The sequence below is a fragment of the Leuciscus leuciscus genome (assembly GCF_965113295.1).
Source record: "Leuciscus leuciscus genome assembly, chromosome: 18".
In the NCBI taxonomy this organism is placed as follows: Eukaryota; Metazoa; Chordata; class Actinopteri; order Cypriniformes; family Leuciscidae; genus Leuciscus; species Leuciscus leuciscus.
In genome coordinates this window covers 36,035,052-36,057,241 of record NC_138742.1, presented here as the reverse complement: position 1 = coordinate 36,057,241, position 22,190 = coordinate 36,035,052, and the positions used below count along the sequence as shown (strand labels likewise).

The following is a 22,190-nucleotide window of genomic DNA, read 5'->3' as shown; positions in this document are numbered from 1 at the left end:
GAGACAGAAAAGAGAGAAGCTAGAATCAGTGAATGTACATTAATATTGACAAAATTAATCATGTTGGTTGAATAGCACGGCATACCTTTAAAATGTCGTTTTATTATAAAACGAATACAATTTTATTAGGCCTACATACTGAATTGGTCGATGTTTCTCTCGAGTTTTATTTATTATGTTGGCTTAAGAACGTATGCTTTATGCTTCACCAAACTCAGCTCAGACCTTCAGACTGGTCTGACTCGCTTATATCTTTTCTAACTGTTCAGACTGACTTTCCCAAAAAATCCATTGACTTGCGTTATCTGTGCAATGAAGGCCGTAATACTCAATACTGTCCACTAGAGGGGGCGACAGGATAATAAGTAAAAAATAAATGATTCAACAACACAAACTCTGTTTTTACTCTGCAAAATTGATTGGATATCATATTATGGCATTTTGCCCATTAGAAATGCATATTTGTTTTTAATGTTATAAGGTTTAGTAGATATAAATAAATGGCAAATAATAGTATAGATTCTATTTGCATAAGATAATAGTTTGATGCAAATAGCAATGCATGCTTTAAACAGTTTAATGTATACCCTCACTTTAATTGATGTTATAAATTAATGTGAGCTTTCATTGAAGCACACAGGCACACACAAAGACACACTATACAGATAGTCACTGGTTTCAAGGATGCGAACGAAACATTCAAGATCCCAAAAAAGTTCACAGGCAAAACCAACCTTTTCATAAATTATAATAAAAATAATGACATAATTCTTATGTATTGACAATAAGTATCAATAAGTAAATCAATTTAATACTGAAAATCCATACATTTGTATTATGAATCCAATTGAGTAAAAATGCATAGAAATAACAACGAATTCACCAAACACAGGTGTGCATAATCGGCAACCAATGAAAAAAAATTAGAACATACTAGAAACATAGGCACCTCTGAAAAACATAACATAAGTTTAAACATAAATATGAACTCAGAAACTATTGATATTTATTTTTTAAATCAAAATCCGAGTCCTAGAACAGAAACAGAACATAACAATACATGCACTTCCAAAAGGCAGCTCTTCATGCCTAAATACAACATCACAACAGCAGTATGCTGGTGGGGAGAAGAGACTAAGGTGGAGAAGATCGAGGAAAACTAGTGGAAGAAGAGCACATGGGTGTGCAGTGGTGGAAAGACTAATGCTTGCCATGGCAGAAATGGCATAGTGGGATGCTTTGATGGAGGAATATGCTTTTGTGCAGGAATAGAGGCTCATGGTGGAGGTGGTGCAGACCTGTGTAGATCAGATGGAAGACCAAGGTGAAGTCAGGAAGGCTGGAGAACCAAGGTGATACCACTTTACTGGAGGGCCAAGGTGGACGTAGAAGATCTGCATATTGACGTAGAGCTGGTGGGAGTGACAAACATGGTGAAGCTGAACAGATGGACTACAGGAGCCAGATGATTGGAGGGTGAAGGCAGAGTCTGCTGTTTTAACTAGAAGGTGACAGTCTTCATAGTCCTAGAACACAATAAAACATTTTTTTATACAATGTTAAACAAATAGTATGCAAATTTCTAATATATGCAAAACAGCAATTATCAATACTAAATGTGCTCAGATCAAGTCGTTTTAAAGATGTTTTTCAGTAAGAATGACAGAGTGGGTTACCTTGATGGAGTCAGAGGGTTGGAGAACCAGTGTGATACCAGTGGACCAGACGTCCAAGTGGAAACGGAAGATGTGCGGGACAAGGTGAAGCCGGTGGGAATGAGGATGATGGTGCAGCTGGAGGGATGAAGGTCCCTGGTGAAGCTAAATTATAGGATGGTGCAGACATAACGGTAGGCCTGGAAGTCTGTTGTGGAACCAAGGGGATCTCAGACCAGAGCGAAGTCTGAATGATGAGGGACCCGTTGAACCAGAGGGACGAAAGGCCATATAGTAGAGCCAATGGATTGAGCAGCAAAGGTGGACCCAAGGCAACAGAAATCAAAACCAAACAGCTTAGAAAACTAAAATAATCACTAGCAATGAACTGAAAAACAGAGGAGTCTGAATAAAGATAATAATGAAAGAAAAAAATAGACACAACTAAGCATAATGTTTAACCAAGGAAACAAATAAGAACACAGCAAACATAGGTCATTCAGAAAACAGTATGTAAACAGGAAAATTTTAACATAATTAACATTAATATAAAAGTCCTAAAACAGAAACAGAATAAGACATATATAATGTAGAAGTCTAGTGCCTTTCTTGACCTGACTTAAGCTTGAACCAGCAAGTTTTAAGTCCTACTTTTGAGCCTTGGCTATTATGCCAAACCACACGTATGGGAGTTGTCACTACATGGTAGGTACATTTGTAATTTAGAAGAAATAGTATATACACTTGTAAGTGCAATATAATTTTGTTTACGTTGCAGTTACAAGTATACTTCCAAATACATTTGCTTTAAATAATACATTAAACACATGTTGTATTCACATTGTAATACAAAGTGTAATGAAAATTAGTTCTTTCTGGTAATACTGTCCTGTTGTGAACAGTTTCTGCTGCAAATGGAAGTGTTGTCATGACTATGCCACATCTGCGTATCATCCTGTATAATCGTGAAATGTCCTCAGAGTATTCCTACAAACATAACAACAAAAATATTTTTCAATTATGTTGTAATTTTAAAAAATTCGGAATATGCAAAAAAAAAATACTCACATAAAGTCTGTATTTAGGAGCATAGTTTTAGCGAAGTGCAGTCTTTTTGTTGTCTGCTGTGCATCAAATGAAGTAGGGTTTTTTTTTTCTCCAATAGATGAACAGATAGTCAGTTGTTTTAAACCAGAAGACGATGGTAGTGATGGTATCCTCATAGTCCTACAAAACAATAAAACAAAATTTTGTTGTTTCATAAAGTGTTATGCAATATTAAGACCATTGATGAATAATATGGTTATGAAAAGCACATTCAAAACAGCATTTAATAATTATACTCACATCAGGTCTCTGTGAAGATGATTCTTTGTTCTGATTACTAGATGGTAAGAGATGAAATGTTCTTTTTTTAACAGGAGTAGGTCACTTGTTTAATTTAGATGGAGGATGAAATGGTACAATTTTTGAATGGAAATTGAGAAATTAAATTGTCATTAAACTCCACATTGTGGCTTGAGAAAGGTTTCTGCTACAAAATGTGAAAGTAGCACTACAGTTTTTGGCATCTTACATTTTTTTAACCATCATTTACTTAAATTAATAAATAAAATTAGCTGTACACAAAATGTTTTATGGTATTACATAACAGGGAAGGAAAACAGTGTTGTAAGTAGAACAACACAGCTTCAAAGTTCTCAGCAAAAAATTTGCTGTGTAATGACAATATTGAACAAAAACACTTTAGCTAGTTCAGGAAAATATTTGAATTTGATGTCAATTTATCTGACATGCGCATTTATTTTACAACATTTTAGAAACTAAAAAATAACTACTGCAAGAAGTGGTTCTACTTACAAACTGAAAAAAATAATCACAAAGTGCAACTTTACAGCATGGACATAGCTTGTGAGAAAGCCATTCTGAATCTCTGTTCAGAATTGATGCAAAAAAGGCTGTTATTTGAAAATTTAGTACTACTAAAGTAAATATGTACTTTGAATTCTACAAACCTGAATACCTAATATGATGGTCTGGCCCCATAGTCAAAATCTCCATCTACAACCATGCTATAAAGTCATAACACTAATGGGTGTGGTTTTGCATAATACCCAAAACTTGCTGATTCAAGCTTAATACATTTAATAAACATTTAGTGAGAAAAAAAAAAAAAGAGGAGACCGGGTTGGCTGACACAATTTTGAATAAAACTTTTAAATAACCTTGCCGAAAAACAAAAACAAACAAAAACAAACAAAAAACAATATACATTATAAATATTATAAAAAAATGTACAATATATACATATTAAATATACAAATTACCGATTGTACTGATTTTACAACAAAATATTTGGCATTTTTAGACAGTTGCTGAGCAATTTCAGAAGTCCATATCTATGTCTATAATTAAACCTTATTTGCTATTACTACAGCATAGTCCCAATTAGTGTTATGTCCCAATTCCTGCAACATGCCCAAATCAAAATCCACTAGCTATGTATTATGGGGTTGATTGGCACAGTTTTAAACAACGGTCCCACTTTATATTAAGTGGCGTTAAGTACTATGTACTTACATGTACTTACATTGAAATTAATAATTTGATACAATGTACTTATTGTGTAACTACATGTTTTTACATTGTACTTACATTTTTAAAATTCCTGCATGTAATTACAGCTGTAATTAATTTATGTAATTACATTTGTAATTACACAGTTGACCCTTCCCTTACACCTTATACCTACCCAATCCACCACACCTGTCCCTAACCTTACCCGTATCACACCTCAATAGCAGTTTTCATGTAAGTACATAGTACTTAACGCCACTTAATATAAAGTGGGACCATCTAGATAAACTTGGGCTGATCATCTTGTGGACAGTGGCAATGGTTTATTCAAATATTTGCTCTATAAACATTTAGTGGTAATTTACACACCATGGTGACCATGGTAAGGGTGAATCAGAGTTTCTGTTTAGGAGAGGGAGCCTGAGAAATGAGAAATTTATATTGGAGGGACACAGTAAAAAGGTTTAAGTTAAAAAAAAAGGAACAAAGTTTAATTTAACCATAATTAAAAAGACATTCAGTATTTTGATGAAAACTTAAAAACATTTAAAAATGAACCTTGTGCCAATCAACCCCCTGTGCCAGCCAACCCGGTCTCCAGTACCTTCCCACCCCTAGGGAGCCGCCTTCTCTTGTGTCTTTCCTCCCTACCCACCCCCTCCCCCAATGGCAGGCGGAATCTTTAGCACAAATCTTTATCACAGCAGTGAAATGAGTATTGCCTGGTGAAAACTATAGTACGTTTGCACAACGTCAACACTTATACCTTCCATATCTTTAGTATAAATGTGATCTATTAATGTACCTTTTTCTGTTGTTGGATTGTGTACCTGTTGACTGTAACCATTACTTTCCATTAATTTCACAACTGTAGATGAAGTAAAGATGTCTTCATTAAAGTCTCCCATGATTACTTTCTGTCCTGGATGCTTTTCCATCTCTTTAATAACCTGTAATAGCTGCTGTCGAAACATGTCAGTTTTATATGAATTGGGCCTGTATAAGAGCGCAGCAGTCAAATTGACATGTGGAACTGTAAAGTATAACCATTCTAAGTTCCAGTTCTCAGGAGTAAAGACGTTACACTCAATTTTGTCAGAACAATATATTCCAACTCCACCGCCTCTCTGATGTTTTAGATCAGTAAAAACAGCAGTACTGTTATCATAACACTTAGCTCTTGGGTTGTGCTTGAACACAAATTCTGGTATTTGTGGTTCTTCTCCTTTGTCCTCAGCATTTAGCCACGTTTCTGTCAAACAAATACAATCAGCATTCATTAGAGCTTTATGTGCAAAAACATCTTGAAAGTGAGCTTTCAGACTTTGTACATTAAGCAGCGCTATTCTGAATGTACCAAGTGATTTAGTGTAACTGTACTCTTCCAAAGGGAATTTTGGCATATCTTTCAAGGCCAACTCAATTTTGTCATTACAAAATATAGCTGACTCTTTAAAGTCCTCAATTATTAAACCACTGAGAGATCTTACACGGCTCAATGCAACATATGCTTGCCCTGCTGTAAAGATTTTCTTCAGTGATACAACAGCTTTATCTACTGTGAGTCCTTGCACTTTGTGAACTGTACATGCCCATGCTAATCTGAGAGGAAACTGACGCCTTATACCACCATCATTTGTGACTTGGTCTTCTTGTACTTCAATTACTGTTGAATTTGGGGAAAATCTCTGGCGTGTTTTAGATCTCTGAATTTTACCGACAGTTGGATTATCAAACTCCACATGAATGGCTGATGGGAAATCATCATCATTGCTTTGACTTTCACTGATGTGGACCACTGTACCAAAAGCTCCATTGACGAGACCATCTGCAACATCAATATTTTTTTTTAACATGACCTTTGCTCCAATACCCAGGGAAACGCATGCAGACAAACATGAGTTGAAAATGTTCCTATGAAATCCAACTTTACGTTCCATTCGTCCAGTTTTGGAATTTTTCACATAATCTTGAGCATGTATACTGATTGCCTCTGGACAACATTCATGAAGTCTTTCAATGTTGTATTTATCAACTTCGGCATTTTTAGCGAATATGTGAAGATCATTACAATTCTCCCCTGTTTCACAGTTTTTCAACATAGCAATATCAGTAGTGGCAAGAGGTTCATTTTTCTTTCGTATTCTGAGTCGATTTAACATTTCAGCAAAACTTGGATCTTGTTGTCGAACAACTTTAGTTAGTTCAGCAATTTCAAAGTTATTCTCCCATAGCTTTACTCCTTTTGCATCAGCATAGAGAGCAGTGCCTTTAACAGGCGGAAGCTGAAAATAATCTCCCACTGCAAGAATGCTCACTTTTCCAAAGAGAGAGTAGTCACCAGTTTGTTTTATTTGTCGCAACCTTCCGTGAATATATGACAAAAGACGATGGTCAACCATAGACACTTCATCAATAATCAAAATTTGCAAATTACCCAATTTTGTCCGTAAAGTATTTATTTTGTCATCACTAAGAGGCTGATATGGTAGTCTGACGTTTGCACCAATTAGAAATTTATTATGTAATGTGGAAGCTCCGATGTTAAATGAGGCGACTCCTGTAGATGCGGTCAACAGTACAGTAATGTCATCAGGATTCTCAGACAGCTGGGATAAAAGTCTGGAAGACTCATACTGTATTGCCTTGATTAGATGACTTTTTCCTGTGCCTGCTCCACCAGTAAGAAATAATTGAAACGGTTCAGGGTTTTGTCCAAGTATTTTCTGTAGACACCACTTTCGCACTTTGTAGAACACAGCAGATTGTTCCTCATTTAGTGACCTCAGTAAATGCAGTGCATCATCTCTTGGCATTGTAGTGTGGTTTGTCTCAATGGTACACACAGTTTGAGGATTTCCTGTCAGATCTGGAATAAGTTCTTGAGTGTCATCTTCATCAGGCAATAGTTTATCCTTCATCAGTTCTATGCATTCATCACGCTGTTTTTCTGTTTCAGGACATATCTGGGCCCAAGCTTCTTCTAAATCCACATCTTGCTCTAAAAGCTGTTTAGCTCTGTCTATTTTGTCACTTTCCTTTTCAAACAATTCTCTGTTGCCATCAACAATGGATTTCACTTGTTTCACTTCACAACCACTTTTTATGACACCAGTGTTGTAAAACTCCTCATATGTGGTATAGGTGCTCGGCTTCAGATCACAGTCATCGTAATATGGTAAGAAAAGCTGCAGCAATGAATGATAATATTTTTCTGGATCTTTAGTGGGTGAAAACCTTGGGTACCTCACTACTGCAGGTTCAGTTCGTGTCCTTCGTTTGACATGGCCATTGTTATTATTGAGTTGAATTATTTCATTTTCATTTTTTTTGTTATGTGAGGAAACCTCTGATTTTGTCAGAACTCTGTACTCAGAACAAAAACTGGCAAGACATAGATTTTCTACTTGTTCTTTCTCTGGTCTGTTTTTGTACCTGTCAATGAGACTTGTCATCCAAAAACTGCTTTCATCATCAGACTGGTCATTTTCCACTTTGTTTCGGATCATATTCAAAGGCAAACTCATCTTTACAGGATTTTGTCCTACCGGAATAAATTGTACTTTACGAGAACATTCCTTCAAATGCATGCCTGTCAGTCTGTACACAGCCTCTTGAGCTGAGATTTCTCTGTTGTGCAGATAGACACTTCCCAACTGTTTTAATGATGCTTTAGCATCAAGATTTCCGTTCATAGCTTCGCTCTGAGTACGCTGAAGTAACAGACCCATCTCTTGTTCTGCTTTTGTGATGTAACTGATTATATAGACCACTACAGAAAAAGCATCTGTGACATACTGAATATCCATATTCCCTTGCCAAGCATGCAGTAAATCTCTGTTATACTGGTTTACCCAAACATCTTTTGGATTTCTTTTCAAGACAATACTTTTCTTTTTGGTACACCTGTTGTATGCTTTTTCAAACATAGTTTGATTAATCCCAATAGATGAAAAAAAGGCGTCAACTGAATCAAAATTGACATCAGAATTTAAAGCAGTTTTGACTTTCTTTATAATTGCACTTGCTGTGTCATCTCCATCTTTACCTTTCAACTCATCTGCATTACTTGGTCTTGTAATAAACGTACGACTGGATGGTGGTCGTGGGAAATTAAATCTACAAACTGTATTTTTCTTCCGACATGTTTTTGAATGTCTTGTACTGTGCTTCTGAACACTGTTCACTGTTTCGTAAAGTACAGTATCATCTTCTGGTGGTGTCTCGCATGTAATGTAAGTGTCAATGAACTCAGCAACCAGAGGATCATTGTCTGCATCATTATCATTGAGCTTCGGAGCATCTTCCACCCAAAACAGACAGTGGACATGAGGAGAACCACGCTGTTGAAATTCAACACGATAAAAGTAGTCTTGTATCTGGCCAATAGGTTTTGCTGGTGACATTATGACATTTTTTAGAAAACAATGCCATCTGTGATCAAACATTCTTGCTGCAGTGACAGGATTTCGTCTTATGAGTCCACACTTTTCAGACCAGTCAAGCTCATCAACATTTATTTGTTTCCCCTCTTGCTTAATAATAGTGTTCATCATTTCAGGCCATCTCAGATCAGCAGAACTAAACGATGCAAAGAATGTTGGTATGCCTAGTTGTCTTATCAGGGCAAACATATCTTTTTGCGTAGACATCCAATATGGAGGAGTTCCTCTTACTGGTCTTAAGAACTTATATCCTTCATCATAATGTAGTATTCTTTGCAAGGAATCAGAGTTTGTTAGCATATCTTGTGTGACTTTTAAACAATTTTTTTCACAACCTTTCCTCAGTGCAATTGATACATTAGACACAATTTGATCAACTTCTGATATATACTGTGCATAAAAAATAAAGTCTGTGCTATGTGCAAAACGTCCATCTGCATTTAGTATTCTTGCATTTAGGTATCGTGACAATGTGATTTTTTCCTGTCTTTTGTCATGAAATGTTGGAGCACCAGTAGGATAGAGAACAGGGAAACACTTTGCCTCATTGTCTTTATCAGTTAGCAGCCTAACAGGACTGTTACCTTCACCTGGAGCAACGTTTAGTACATCCTGAAAATGTTGATCAATTATTTCTGAACCCAGATCAACAGGTTGTAGTGATGTGTCTGACAGAAGACCACTTTGTTCTTTAACATATGTTATATCTTCCTCTGGGTCATCTCCAGCTCCATTATGATCATCATTTTTATCAGTTACATCTTGTTCCTCCATTTCAAAATCATCAGCATTCTTGTCTGGTTCATCAGTTGCATCCAAAGAGTTTACCCACTGCTCATTAAACTCCACATCATTATACCATTTATTATGTCTCATCAAATAAGACAATGCATGTCTGACACGATCAGTGTTAACATATTTATATTCATAATGGCCTTTATATGTTAATTTCCGTTTCAGTTTTATTCTTATCATGTGGTCATCACATTCATTACGTGGGAGAATATTTGAGACATCTGTGGTATTAACAGGAAGACACACTACAGGTCCATGGCAGCCATTCTGTTTTCCACGGGGAAGACAAAGCAACTTCATAAAAGGAATATTGCGTGCTATAAGATGTTCTTCCAAAGAGTTCAGACCTTTTAGTTCTTTTGGAACGTCCACCAAATGCATGTTGTTGGCAACACTCTCTTCAGGCAGTTTCCCACCAAGGATTTTACGATGACATGTATAGCAAATCCACAATTTACAAGCCGGATTACCTGATAAATTGCATCTATTCTCACATTGAGTATTGCATTCATGTAAATACTTTAGTGTGATGCATCTTTCAGCCAAATCATTAATTTGTTGACCTCTGGTTTTATAGCAATCTCTTCGACATTCAACAACCTGTTTTCTGAACAATAAACGATGGCAAACACAGCAAACAAATTCTGGACCTGTACTGACTTCTTGATGAAACTGATTAATAGTGAAATCAATGTCTTTCTGTCTCTCCCTCTGTTTTGCAGAAATTTCAGATCTTTTTTGTATTTTACTCATACGAAAGTTTTCATTATCGTGGTATTTCTTTTTATTGTATTCACATACACTTGCTTTAAAGGTGGGGTTTGTGTGATATTTAATCTTTGAATATTCACATACGCTTGCTTTAAATGAGAGGTTTCTGCGATATTTAATCTTTGAATATTCACATACGCTTGCTTTAAATGAGAGGTTTCTGCGATATTTAATCTTTGAATATTCACATACGCTTGCTTTAAATGAGAGGTTTCTGCGATATTTTTTCTTTGAATATTCACATACATTTGCTTTAAATGCAGAGTTTTTGCGATATTTATTCTTTGAATATTCACAAACACTTGCTCTAAAGGCTTTGTTTCTTTTATACTTGGTCTGAGAATAGTGCCGAACAAGTTTTTGAAAACGAGCATTTGTGGAATACTTCATCTTTGAATTTTCACGTTTTGACTGCTCTACATTAATATTGTTTTTATATTTATTTCGAAGATTTTCAAGTTTTTTCTGTCTGTATTCGCCGTCTTCACAGTATTTTGATTTTAAGCTCTCTATTTTTTTCTGCCTGAATTCGGTGTTGCTGTGGTATAGCACACGTTCTCTTTTGCATTTAGAGTTCTCAGTTGTGTCATTCAATTTCCTTTTTCGCAAATAGCGATTAATGTTCTGATCATCCACTTCAATGTTACAAGCCTGTGCACAAAGATCTTGATTTATATGTTTAACACATGTAACAACTTCATAGTGATTTCCATTGCAATGCTTCAAATAGATTGCATTATCTGTAAATGGCTGTTCGGTAGGGGCGTGTGCATTCCATCTGTCATCATTAAAGGTCATTACATTTATTTGGAAAAAGTCAGCTAGACCAAATAATTCCACATGACTTCCCCACGTTCCGGAAAAATACATTTTAGACTGTGTCAAATAATCTTTCACTGATGTGTGCTCTTCACTTAAATATCTCACAAATTTAGAACTGTTAGCTTCAAGATGTTTCACAACTGCACGTCTGATTTTCAGGTGTTTCTCTTGATTGCCGCATACTGCATGTGCCATGGATCTAAACAAGCAATTACCATCTGCTTTAATGCTCTTAGTTTTGCACGGTACTCCTAAAGAACACACATTTGTGCCTTGAACAATAACACTTTCATTAACCAGCTGTAAGCGTGCACACATAGCATTCTGGTCTGCAAATGTTACATGTTTGAAACTGAACTCAGTGTTTACTGTAGGGCCAATAATGATATCATCATCCATTAATAAATTATCATGCAACATGCTCACATGTGAAACTTTTGACTTGGTTTGCGCACGTCTATTTTTCTTACTTGAATCCAGACACGGCTCAACCGGTTTGCCTACACGTGTTTGTTTACCACAACCTCTGACAGACTTACTCTGCTCTGCTGTTCTCGTAGTTGAAACTTGTGTGACGCAGCATTGTTGACCAGACTTATTTGAACTTGTATCAGCAGTTAAAGTTTGAGAACTGAACTCTGTATTTAACTTAAGTCCAACACTAACATCATCATCCATTAACTTTTGGTTCGACTTACTCTGCACACCTTTATTTTTCTTACTTGAATCATGCGTTTCAGCCTGTTTGCCTACACGTGTTTGTTTACCACAACCTCTGACAGACTTACTCTGCTGTGCTGCGCTCGTAGGTGAAACTTGTGTGACACTACATTGCTGACCAGATTTATTCGAACTTGTATCAGCAGTTAAAGGTTTAGAACTGAACTCTGGATTTAACTGAAGTCCAACACTGACATCATCATCCATTAAAGTCCCACTCCGATCATATTTTGAGCTATTTTTAAACATTCTCAGTGGTCTTTAAATGATGATTATGCCGTTTTTAGCCAAAATCACAAAACCTGTGCCGTTTTCTGGGACTTCGCTTCAGCAGAGCGGCAGTAGCTCATTAGCAATTCGCCTCTGCGTTGTGGGCGGAGCCGTTGGCTGAAGCGAGATACATAGGCGGCAGCAACAGCCTCTTTCTGTCTTTCTTTCTTTCTGTCAACACAGAAAACATTTCATCACTGGATAGTTTTTTTCGTTTAATTAAAGTGTTGTTTTATGTCAGCTGAATGTCCGGAATGCTTTTCAGAGAAGATAAGGCAACTTATTTAGCACAATTCACACCCAGCGGCAATTCAGAAAAAAAAAAAAAAAAAAAATCTCAGAATGCTCCACATGAAACTTTGGTCTTCCGACCTTTTACCGCCGTGTCGATTTATTTTGATTAATATGTGCGAGGGAGAGAGAGCAAGACAGCGCTTAGTTTGGAGACGGTGAGGTCTTGTTTACATTTTCACCAGGCTCCGAAGACAGAGAGTGCGCGCGCGCGCGCGTTCGGGTCTCTCTCTCTGCTCGTTCTTTCATTTAAACAAGCGCAGCAGTTCATCTACATTACTCACCGATCAAATAAGACTTTGGCGGGACAAAAATTCACTTTGGCGGGCGCTAAAACAAGTTCAATGCAGGAAAATTCATGCGTGAATTTAACTGAGTAGTACATGACCATGCACTCGCACAAATGCAACCACATAAAATTTTAACTCGCACATTCTCAAAAAATGGTCGCAGTCTGGAACCCTGGAACGTAATCCATTCATCTCTCACAGCAACATGTTTTGGTAAAGCATGAAAGCTAATACCAATATCTCTCCTCTTAGCATTGCAACTCGCTACCGCACATAGGTATTGATCCGCCATCGTCTTCTCTCTACTCCTGAACCTGACCGGGCGGGCCCCGCCCAGTGGAGTTACTACGTCACAACTCCAGTCTATTTTAGCCGGCATTTTAGCGTCTGCTACTGATTCACAGCCATTTGAATGCAGAAATACTCAGAAATACAACTTTGAATTGATTTTTCTCAAGATATGTCCTCTAACATCAGAAAAATACCACACGAACATGTTAACACCTAGAAAAACATGATTTTCATCGGAGTGGGTCTTTAACAACTTATGTTTGGACTTGTTCTGCACACGTTTATTTTCCTTACGTGAATCTTGACGCGTTTCAACCAGTTTGCTCAGAGTTGCTGGTTTGTTTGTTTACCACCGTCACCGACACACTTACTCTGCTCTGCTGCGCTCGTAGGTGAAACTTGAGTGACGCTGCATTGTTGACCAGACTGAATTGAACTTGTGCCAGCAGGTGAGGCCTTACCGATTACTGTTGCGGTTACACCCGTTACTTCGAATGATTTTCCATGACCCTCCAGTGATGTGGCAAGGTTAACAACATAATTAAACAACGCGTAAATGTCGTCACAATAAACTACTACGCTTGTGCCTGTACTAGATACCATACCTTTACCATCACGTGCATGTGAATCGACTACAGCAAACTTTGACCCCGCCTTTATAACAGCAGAAATGTAGCCATGAAGGTTTAACAGACATGCATCAGACTGAAACAGGGCCCTCTGAAGTGCATTTTCAATAGACATGGTCACATCTCTCAATGCTTCATCATACTGATCAACACCAAAAACACCACTTAGAGATTCTGAGATCTTTATTGAGAATGTTGTGTTGAAGAGTGTGTGCACGGTTGGCAATTCTGGAACAGCAACATAACCACGCCATGCTGAATCGTTGATCTTCCCCTGCACGTCCATAGATGTGTACAGCTCATCTCCATGCAACAGAACAGCATCCAGGTCCTCTCTTGTCCAGCTAAGCACATCCTTTAGCACACTCATCATGACTGCTGTGATGCTGTTTGCTGCACACTGTCTGCCACTGTTGAAACCAAATCGGGAATCACCCTGATGGAAGGAACCCTGTAAGACTCTCTGTGGAAAATAATCAGAGTTATTGACATGCAAATCACTGGTAATGTCACTCCAGCTTTTTGTAAACATGGGAACACTTGTGAAAGACTTTTGGCAAATATTTGGAACATTGTGGCACTTTTGGTAAATTTTTGGAACATTGTGGCACTTTTGGAAAGCATTAGGAGCCTTGCGGCAGTTTTGGGAGGTATTAGCAGCCTTGCGGCAGTTTGAAGCGTTCTCTGTGTCAACGCTCTGGGTTACAGAGCTGTTGGGTGCCTTTTTTTTGAGAGGAGGCACAACCTCTTCCAAGTCCAAGAAGGAGCTGAGCGTATAACGCTCAGCATTCCTCCTCTTGGCCGCCTGGGACCGACGGAAACTCTTTCCACGTGGCATCTGCAATTACATAAAAATACACACAGAGAAACAAGTTTAGCACAGTGCTTACTAAATTGAATTTTACACACTAGCCTACATTTTTTTATATATAGCTTTCATCATAACTTCACAATCAAAAAGTTAAACTAATTATTTAGTTTAAGCGAAAGCGAAGCGAAAGAAACCTAAAATTCTCGGGGCCAGCAGCATATGTCCAAATTCGAATCTTAACCATTCTATTTCATCAGAAACAATCTGAAAACAGGGCTTTAAGTGTAAAATACCAAACTTGTCCTTGAATCTAAACCAGAATTATGCCTTAGTTCAATCAGAATATTTATGAATCTTTTATATGTGCCCTAAAAAAAAAAAAAAACATTATTATTGTGCATCTTAACACAAAACAATGTTAGTAATATGTCAGTACAAGTTGCTTTCAGTTAAAATGGACTAGATTAGGCTAAGCCTTGTCTGTGAAACCAATGTAGTATTTTTTAAATATTTATTTAATGGCATCTTTTTATGAAAGATGATACTAATACTGCTACTGCAACTATCTCTATGGAATTCATTAAAAAACATATACATGTACATTCAATATAATTAAAAGCTTACCGTTTTTAACGTATTACTTTAATGTATATATATATATATATATATATATATATATATATATATATATATATATATATATATATATATATATATATATATATATATATCATTACATTTTCACATGAAGCCCTTATAATGACGTTTACCTGAATAATTTCTACCTGTCTAACAGGTAGTAAATATACAAAGATTTAATAGTTAAACACTTTATAATATTCAAAAGAAATTATAAAGTAAACAGATTAATCTTTATTACACCTACAATTTGCTGTTACCTTTGTTCAATGATTAACATTAATGACAGACATCACAGCAGTTTTAATTTTGGCAGCCATATTTTATTTAGTTTTACTCTTCATCTTCAGATGAAAATGCTTATTGGTCTTAGTCACACTATAGTTATTTTGTCTTTCGTAGTTTTAGTCTAGTTTTAGTTGACGGAAAGTCATTGCATTTCTTGTCAACTTTGTCAAACTGCAGTAACTGACATTCATTTTGGAAAGTAGAAAAATATATTTTTTAAATGAAACCTATACCGCATCAATATAAAAAAAAATACATTTTAATATTACAGTAATAGTAAACCTCTTAAATATCAGGCTTACTGTTTCAAATGACATCAATGCTGTTTGAGCTGCACGCACTGAGGCTAAAGAGAACGAGTATTAAACTGAATCACTTTGCTAGAAGGTTAATCTACTCAATGGTTGATTAAATTGTTCAGTTTGCAACTAAACCCAAATAATTTACAACTTTCTATTACAATAGTGTATAAAATTATAATCATATGACAGTACCAATCATAACTTTTAATGTTTTGCATTACTATTTGATCACGCAAGCGCTTAAGACAACAAGCAACGGGAAATTGAAGAACTTTTCTAACAGCTTGTTTAACGCAACGTTTTATTACAATAATGTTCTTATTATAATGGCATGTATATAATAGTCCCAATTTTAGTTATAAATGTGCATTGCTGTTTGAGATGCACACGCTAAAGATGATCACCAGTACAATTAAGCGCTTACTGCATCGTTCATTAATAAACAAAATAAACATATTACAACTTACAATGGCTTAACTCTGTAGACGCGCTCTTTTTTTGTAAACGATATTGGGGCAATTCCGCGCAAAACTGTCACATCCATAATACCAACAAAATGCCATGGTATTTAGTTGGCGTTATAGATGTGACAGTTTTGTGTGGAATTGCCCATTGCATGTGTTGATATAGTCACATTTATAATTTAATGGCATCTCCCTGTCATCATCATCTTGGAAAAAAAGGTTGCCAATGAACATTTTCGTCATAATTTTCGTTAATGAAATTGACTGCATCACAGCAACTGGTTTATTAGGCTGCTCTGAATTTAAGATCTGACACTGCTGAACATGATGCAGATCTGATGCACATCTCATTTTCTCAGAACTCTCAAGTTATTTAAGACATTATCTATTTTCAGACTGCTCTAATGACAACAATTGACAAAACAAGAATTTTGGCATAATTCTATGTGTTAATGTTTATTCAACTGCGAAAGAGAACTCGATACTCCAGTTATACAAACTTTAATACATACAATTGTATAATATATAAGGTACATTTCAACTCATTCTGCCTTGTATACTATTTATGGACATATTCTGTGTGAAATTTCACTTACCTCTGTCAGTACTGCTCCATTCATTCCCCATTTCACATAAAAAGCAAACAAACATAAATTAGTCAACAAAGCTGCCATCCTCCAATTAAAACATACACTTAAAATACATCTCATATTCCCTTATACAATCTAATTTAACACAAACTTGTTTAACTCTGGACAATGACAATCAAATTAAGTGATAATATCAAAGCACACATGTGAGCATCTCGTCTATTTAACACATATGTAGCCTATCTGTTAGACTAGTGTCTGAAAATAATTAAAAGTAGTAGAATGAAGAAGAGAAATAATTACAAAATATAGCTGCAAGCAGCAATTATCGGGGCCAAGCGCAAGCAGATGACAGGATATGCCAACATGGCTGAAGGTGTCAGACCAACTGCAACAATGAGCAATTAAATACATTTAAAGAGGATTTTAAGCGAAATGGCTGAAAAATCATATAAAAAGTCATTCAAAATATGATTTAATGGATTATCACTTTCGACCAATAGGTGGCGCTGTTACAAAACTGATGTGATGTGGTCAGAGTGAAGTGACAATGACACATACAAAGTTTGGTGTCAATATGTCAAGGCATTGCAGAGATAAAGCCTGAATAGTGCTTTTACCATCATGCCTCAACTTTGCTGCTGCGCTATACGAAAACGGTTTCGTCTATCGACACGAAAACCATAACTTTTAGTCAGCACAGTCTGGAGATGATACGATTCAATTTTGGTGAAGATTGGAGCAACAGCCTAGGAGGAGTTCGAAAAAGTAGGTTTTGAATGAAAATCAAGATGGCGGACAGGAAGTTCGGCCAAATAAGAAAAACTTGGTATCTTTGTTCTCGGCTTGACCCAAGGAATCTATTAAGACCAGTGGCATTTCAATAGCCAGATTTAATCAAATGTTATTATCCTTTTTGGAAATGTTTTTATAATTTTTGACCACTAGGTGGCGCTGTCTCGAAATTTTTTGGGTACCTTCAGGGGATGGTGTTGATGGCACATTCTGAGTTTCGTAATATCACACCAATGCATTTGTTTAGTAAAGCATTTTATTTCACAAAACTGTATTGAAGTCAATGGGAATTTCATGTTTTGTTCTATTATAGCGCCACCAAGAGGCTCAGTCCCACCATTTTTTTTGTGTGTCCTCAGAGTGAGCCCATACAAATGTGTGTCAATTTTGGTGAAAATATCTCAATTTGCTTCGGAGTTATAGACATTTATATGAAACAACACGTTAAAAATGACTGACACATGACTTTGATTGGATTTTACTACCCCTTACTATCAATATTTTCGCATTTGGGCATTGGCGTATAGCTATCGACCTATGTTTCCAAACTTCTGACGGTGGTTTCGTCTCGATCGGACTAGCGGTTTCGAAGATATAGCCAAATGCTTTTTAAGCGCTAAATCTCAACGCTACACAAACCGTAAGGCGAAACCTAGCATGTTTGGTATCGTTGGACTCGGCAACGACTCAGGAGTCTAAAGAGATGACTTTTGTGAAAATAAGTTGACCACACCCAAAGTTATAAGCATTTGGGGAAAAAAATTTACCACTAGGTGGCGCTGTTTCGAAACTTCCCAGGCTCTTTCAGGACATCGTGCTGATGACCCATACCGAGTTTCGTAACAATCCGTACATGCGTTCATAAAATACAGCATTTTAGCACATAATTAAAAATGGCCGACAGCCAAAATGACTGATCTGGGAAGATTGGATATCAGTCGATTCGGCATGATGCCCTGAATCTAACGAGACCACTTTTATGATTTTTGGACAAACCATTCAGAAGTTATAAGCAAAAACAGCCATTTTTCATATCTCCGGACCAGTAGGTGGCACTGCGCCGAAACGCAGCATGTAGCCTCAGGTCATGCTTGTGATGATATGTACCAAGTTTGGTCTGAATATGATAAAGTGTTGAGCAGATAGAGGCTTGTGTCTGTTTTCGCAAGCGCTACGTATAATTTGTTTGCGCTGTATTCGAGAACGGTTTGACGAATCAATACGAATTCCATAACTTTTTGTCGTCATGGTCTGAAGATGATCTGATTCAATTTTTGTGGAAATTGGAGCAACGGCCTAGGAGGAGTTCGAAAAAGTAGGTTTTTCGGAAAATTCAAAATGGCGGAAAAATTATTATGACGGAAAATGACGTCATATGGTGCATTCGAATCGTCTTGAACTAAGGAATCAGAGGAAAAAAGAATTTTGTTTCTAGCCCTTGTGGTTCAAATGTTATTAGCATAAACATGAGTGCAACTTTGGACAGCTGGTGGCGCTAGAGGGAATGAATTGGAGACTCCAAATTTGCTATGCTGATAGTTCAGACTCTCCTCTATCAGTGTGCCAAATTTGAAAACTTTCCCGCAAGTGGTTCTATGGGCTGCCATAGACTCCCAGTCGGAAAAATGAAGAATAATAATAATAATAGGAACGGGAACAGATACAATAGGTGCCTACGCACCTTCGGTGCTTGGCCCCTAATAATAATATTCTGTAAACAAGCTATGTTTCCTTGCAGGGATGAAACAAAACATGAATATAAATGTCAGCATCCCAATCAACACTTAAAGGGTTAGTTCGCCCATTTAAGACATGAAGTTGTATGCAATCCTTACCAGCACTATAGTGCATACACACTGACCCACTCTGTGGTCACCTCCCTGGTCAGAGTTCTGGCCGCTGGAAGTTTTTCAAGAAAGTATTCTTGGTTAGTTTCCGCGGCCTCAAAACTGTGCGTTTTTACGTGAAAAAATTGTATGCGTTTCAAAGCTTGATTAATTTACATCACAAAAAACACGCCAGACAAAATTCATACCTCAGTTTTAATCGGCACTATTTTCTATCCATTTCTATCAATCCGCGCTGCTGTCAACGTCAGCAGTGCGCACGTTCCGATCAGCTGTTGATAGCGCGACTCACTGACAAACATGTCTGACTACGAAACTTCTGATGATGAAACCAATTTTAGCACAATGTCAGACGGAACAGATGATGATTAAAGTAATTTTAGCACAACGCTAAAGGGATACCTTTATGAACCGGAGTATACCGATGCCGAACTTCAGCAGATGGAAATAGAACGGGAAAAGAGAGAGCGAGAGGACAGAGATGAAGTTGTCCAAGTTGATGCTGGGCCCACAGCCATGGGCGTAGATTACGCGGGGGACGCGGGGGACGTGTCCCCCCCACTTTTTATAAAATGTAAATTCGTCCCCCGCACTTTTTCATAGGGCAAGTGTGTCCACCACACCCGGTTTTCGCGGGTGTGCATAGCCTACATCGAGATTTAAAATCCAAAGAGTCAAGTCTATCTACATACGTGACTTTCACGTTTCCATGGTAATCAGTCACTCGTGCATCACGACACGCCCATGCTCGCACCCGCGCCCAATCCATTTTTTTTCATAGAGGTTGCAGTGAGTTCAAAACGACAACAAACTCTTCAGTCTTAACTCGATCCTTTTTCACGAAAAAGTCAAGCGCTGTAAGTAAGTTGTCATGTGGTATCTGAATTGTGTTGCACAATGATGAATAACTCTGCCTATTTCTCTTGTTGAATAATTAACAAGTTTCGTTGTAAATTGAAAATATTCACTACCCGCACAAACGTGCGTTTATTTTCAATCTTTTTTTATTCGTAATGTCTTTTATTTTCACAGATGTTATCAAAGCCCTTCAAATTAGAATAAACATGGTGATTGTTAGCCTAATGCTGAATTTGTATTTTCATGCATTAACAGCCTGCTTGAATCAGGCAGCGTTGTAACATGTGTACATGATGACAAACTTTAAGTTCTCTTGAAAAAGCCTAACCAGAAAGTTTGAAGTAGTTTTAAAAGCTTGAAGTTTGAAGGTTTTCAATTGGAAAGTTTTAGTTTAGTAAGACAGACAGGCAGATAGATAGATAGATAGATAGATAGATAGATAGATAGATAGATAGATAGATAGATAGATAATAAATAATATTAATAATAAATAGGGAATCACAGATAATGCAAGGATGATTCTAATTTAATTTAATGTTAAGTGGCGATTGATAGCCTATAGTTGATAATAATACACTGACGGTAACAAAGTTTCAATTTGAAATGAAAGATGGAGCATAGGCTACATTTAATAAAATTAAGGAAAAAATGCCCTTTATAAAGGTAAAAAACTTATTCTGATAAAAATGTTTTCCAACAGTGATGTAATAATTGTAGTTTGAATAATTGTAATGTGATGATCAAATATCATAGGTTTGGGCGGTTGGCGGGTGGATTATTTATTTTTAACAGCAGATTCGGGTGACTCAAAGTGCACCAGATTAATGCATTTATCTTTAAAATTTACACATTTTCTTCCAGGGGGGCATGCCCCCCGACCCCCCTAGGGGTACCGAGCTCCACCCACAAACACAGTAGGCTATATGATGGTCTATGAAAAATACAAATTTCATTATCTTATTATTAAAATGCATGATCAGGATTTTACCACTTCCGCCTAGTTTTGAGCCAGGAAAAACCCTGCATGTGCAATATAAAGTAATGAACATCGTTCTTTCTTTCTGTTTTATTGCTTTAAAAATAAATAGCATATTAAGCCAATTAAGCAAAAACCTGTCAACAAAAGTCTGAAAAAAAACTGGTATTACACTTGACATTCTGTCCCCCTCACTTTTGAAATGATGGCTACGCCCCTGCCCACAGCTGTAGCAAGAGCCAGGATGAACGACATATGGTGGTGCACTTGTTCAAATTGTCAAGTTATACCAACAGAAGCTATTGCTGCCACGAATGGGAACTAATGCCACAGATGCAAAACCCATTGATTGACGAGGAGGCCAACTGCATTACAGGTCTGTCTGCATTACATCCAAATAGTTTTCTCAGCAAATTGTACCTATATCCCATACTGTTTTTATATTAGACCTCTTTTCACGCGATTTCCACTGGAGTCTAAACATTGTTTACTGTACAGTTTAGACATGGGATCATAAAGTTAGTAAATATAGAGCTTACCCGTGGTACTGGTACAGCAAAACTCTTTAAAATCTTTTTTTTTTTTTTTCTCCTTGGTTGGGGATGTAATCGTCTTCGCTGAAGTGAGCACTGCACACACGAAAATCCTTGATTCTGGATATTTTAGCTCCCGCAGAGTAGCCGATGGCAGCCAACCAGCCAAATCTGTCTCATATTAGCTATAGCTAATATGAGACAGATTTGGCTGGTTGGCAATTTAACATTCTGGGAACGTTAGTTTTTGGTTCCCAGAACGTTCCCTATTGGTTAGCCAGGAAAGTTTTCTTTACGTTAATAGAACGTTCCCTATAGGTTAGGGGAACGTTCCCGGAACGTTGCCGAAAGGTTCCCAGAACGTTCCCGAAAGGTTCCCGCAAGGTTCTCGTAACGTTCCCGGAAGGTTAGGGGAACGTTGCCGAAAGGTTCCCAGAACGTTCCCGGAAGGTTCTCGGAACGTTCTCCTAACGTCTACACATCCTGATATGCCTGTACACAAATTATAGGTCTACAAACATATTCTACATT

General features: G+C 37.1%; 1 protein-coding gene and 1 long non-coding RNA gene across 2 annotated transcripts; both read right to left on the bottom strand.

The window, feature by feature from the left end:
• Nucleotides 1-2,346: 2,346 nt before the first annotated feature.
• LOC309481285 lies at nt 2,347-5,858 on the bottom strand. The gene is made up of 3 exons (XR_014199973.1): nt 5,038-5,858; nt 3,003-3,039; nt 2,347-2,873 (listed from the first exon to the last, which is right to left on the bottom strand). It is a non-coding gene; the product is annotated as an uncharacterized lncRNA (long non-coding RNA).
• Nucleotides 5,859-13,251: 7,393 nt separating this feature from the next.
• LOC309480248 (uncharacterized protein) lies at nt 13,252-16,955 on the bottom strand (the record flags this gene model as incomplete). The annotated part of the gene is made up of 2 exons (XM_082144660.1): nt 16,657-16,955; nt 13,252-14,394 (listed from the first exon to the last, which is right to left on the bottom strand). The coding sequence occupies exons 1-2, from the start codon at nt 16,768-16,770 to the stop codon at nt 13,252-13,254; spliced, it is 1,257 nt and encodes a 418-aa protein (XP_082000786.1). The 5' UTR covers nt 16,771-16,955.
• Between the last annotated feature and the right edge of the window lie 5,235 nt (nt 16,956-22,190).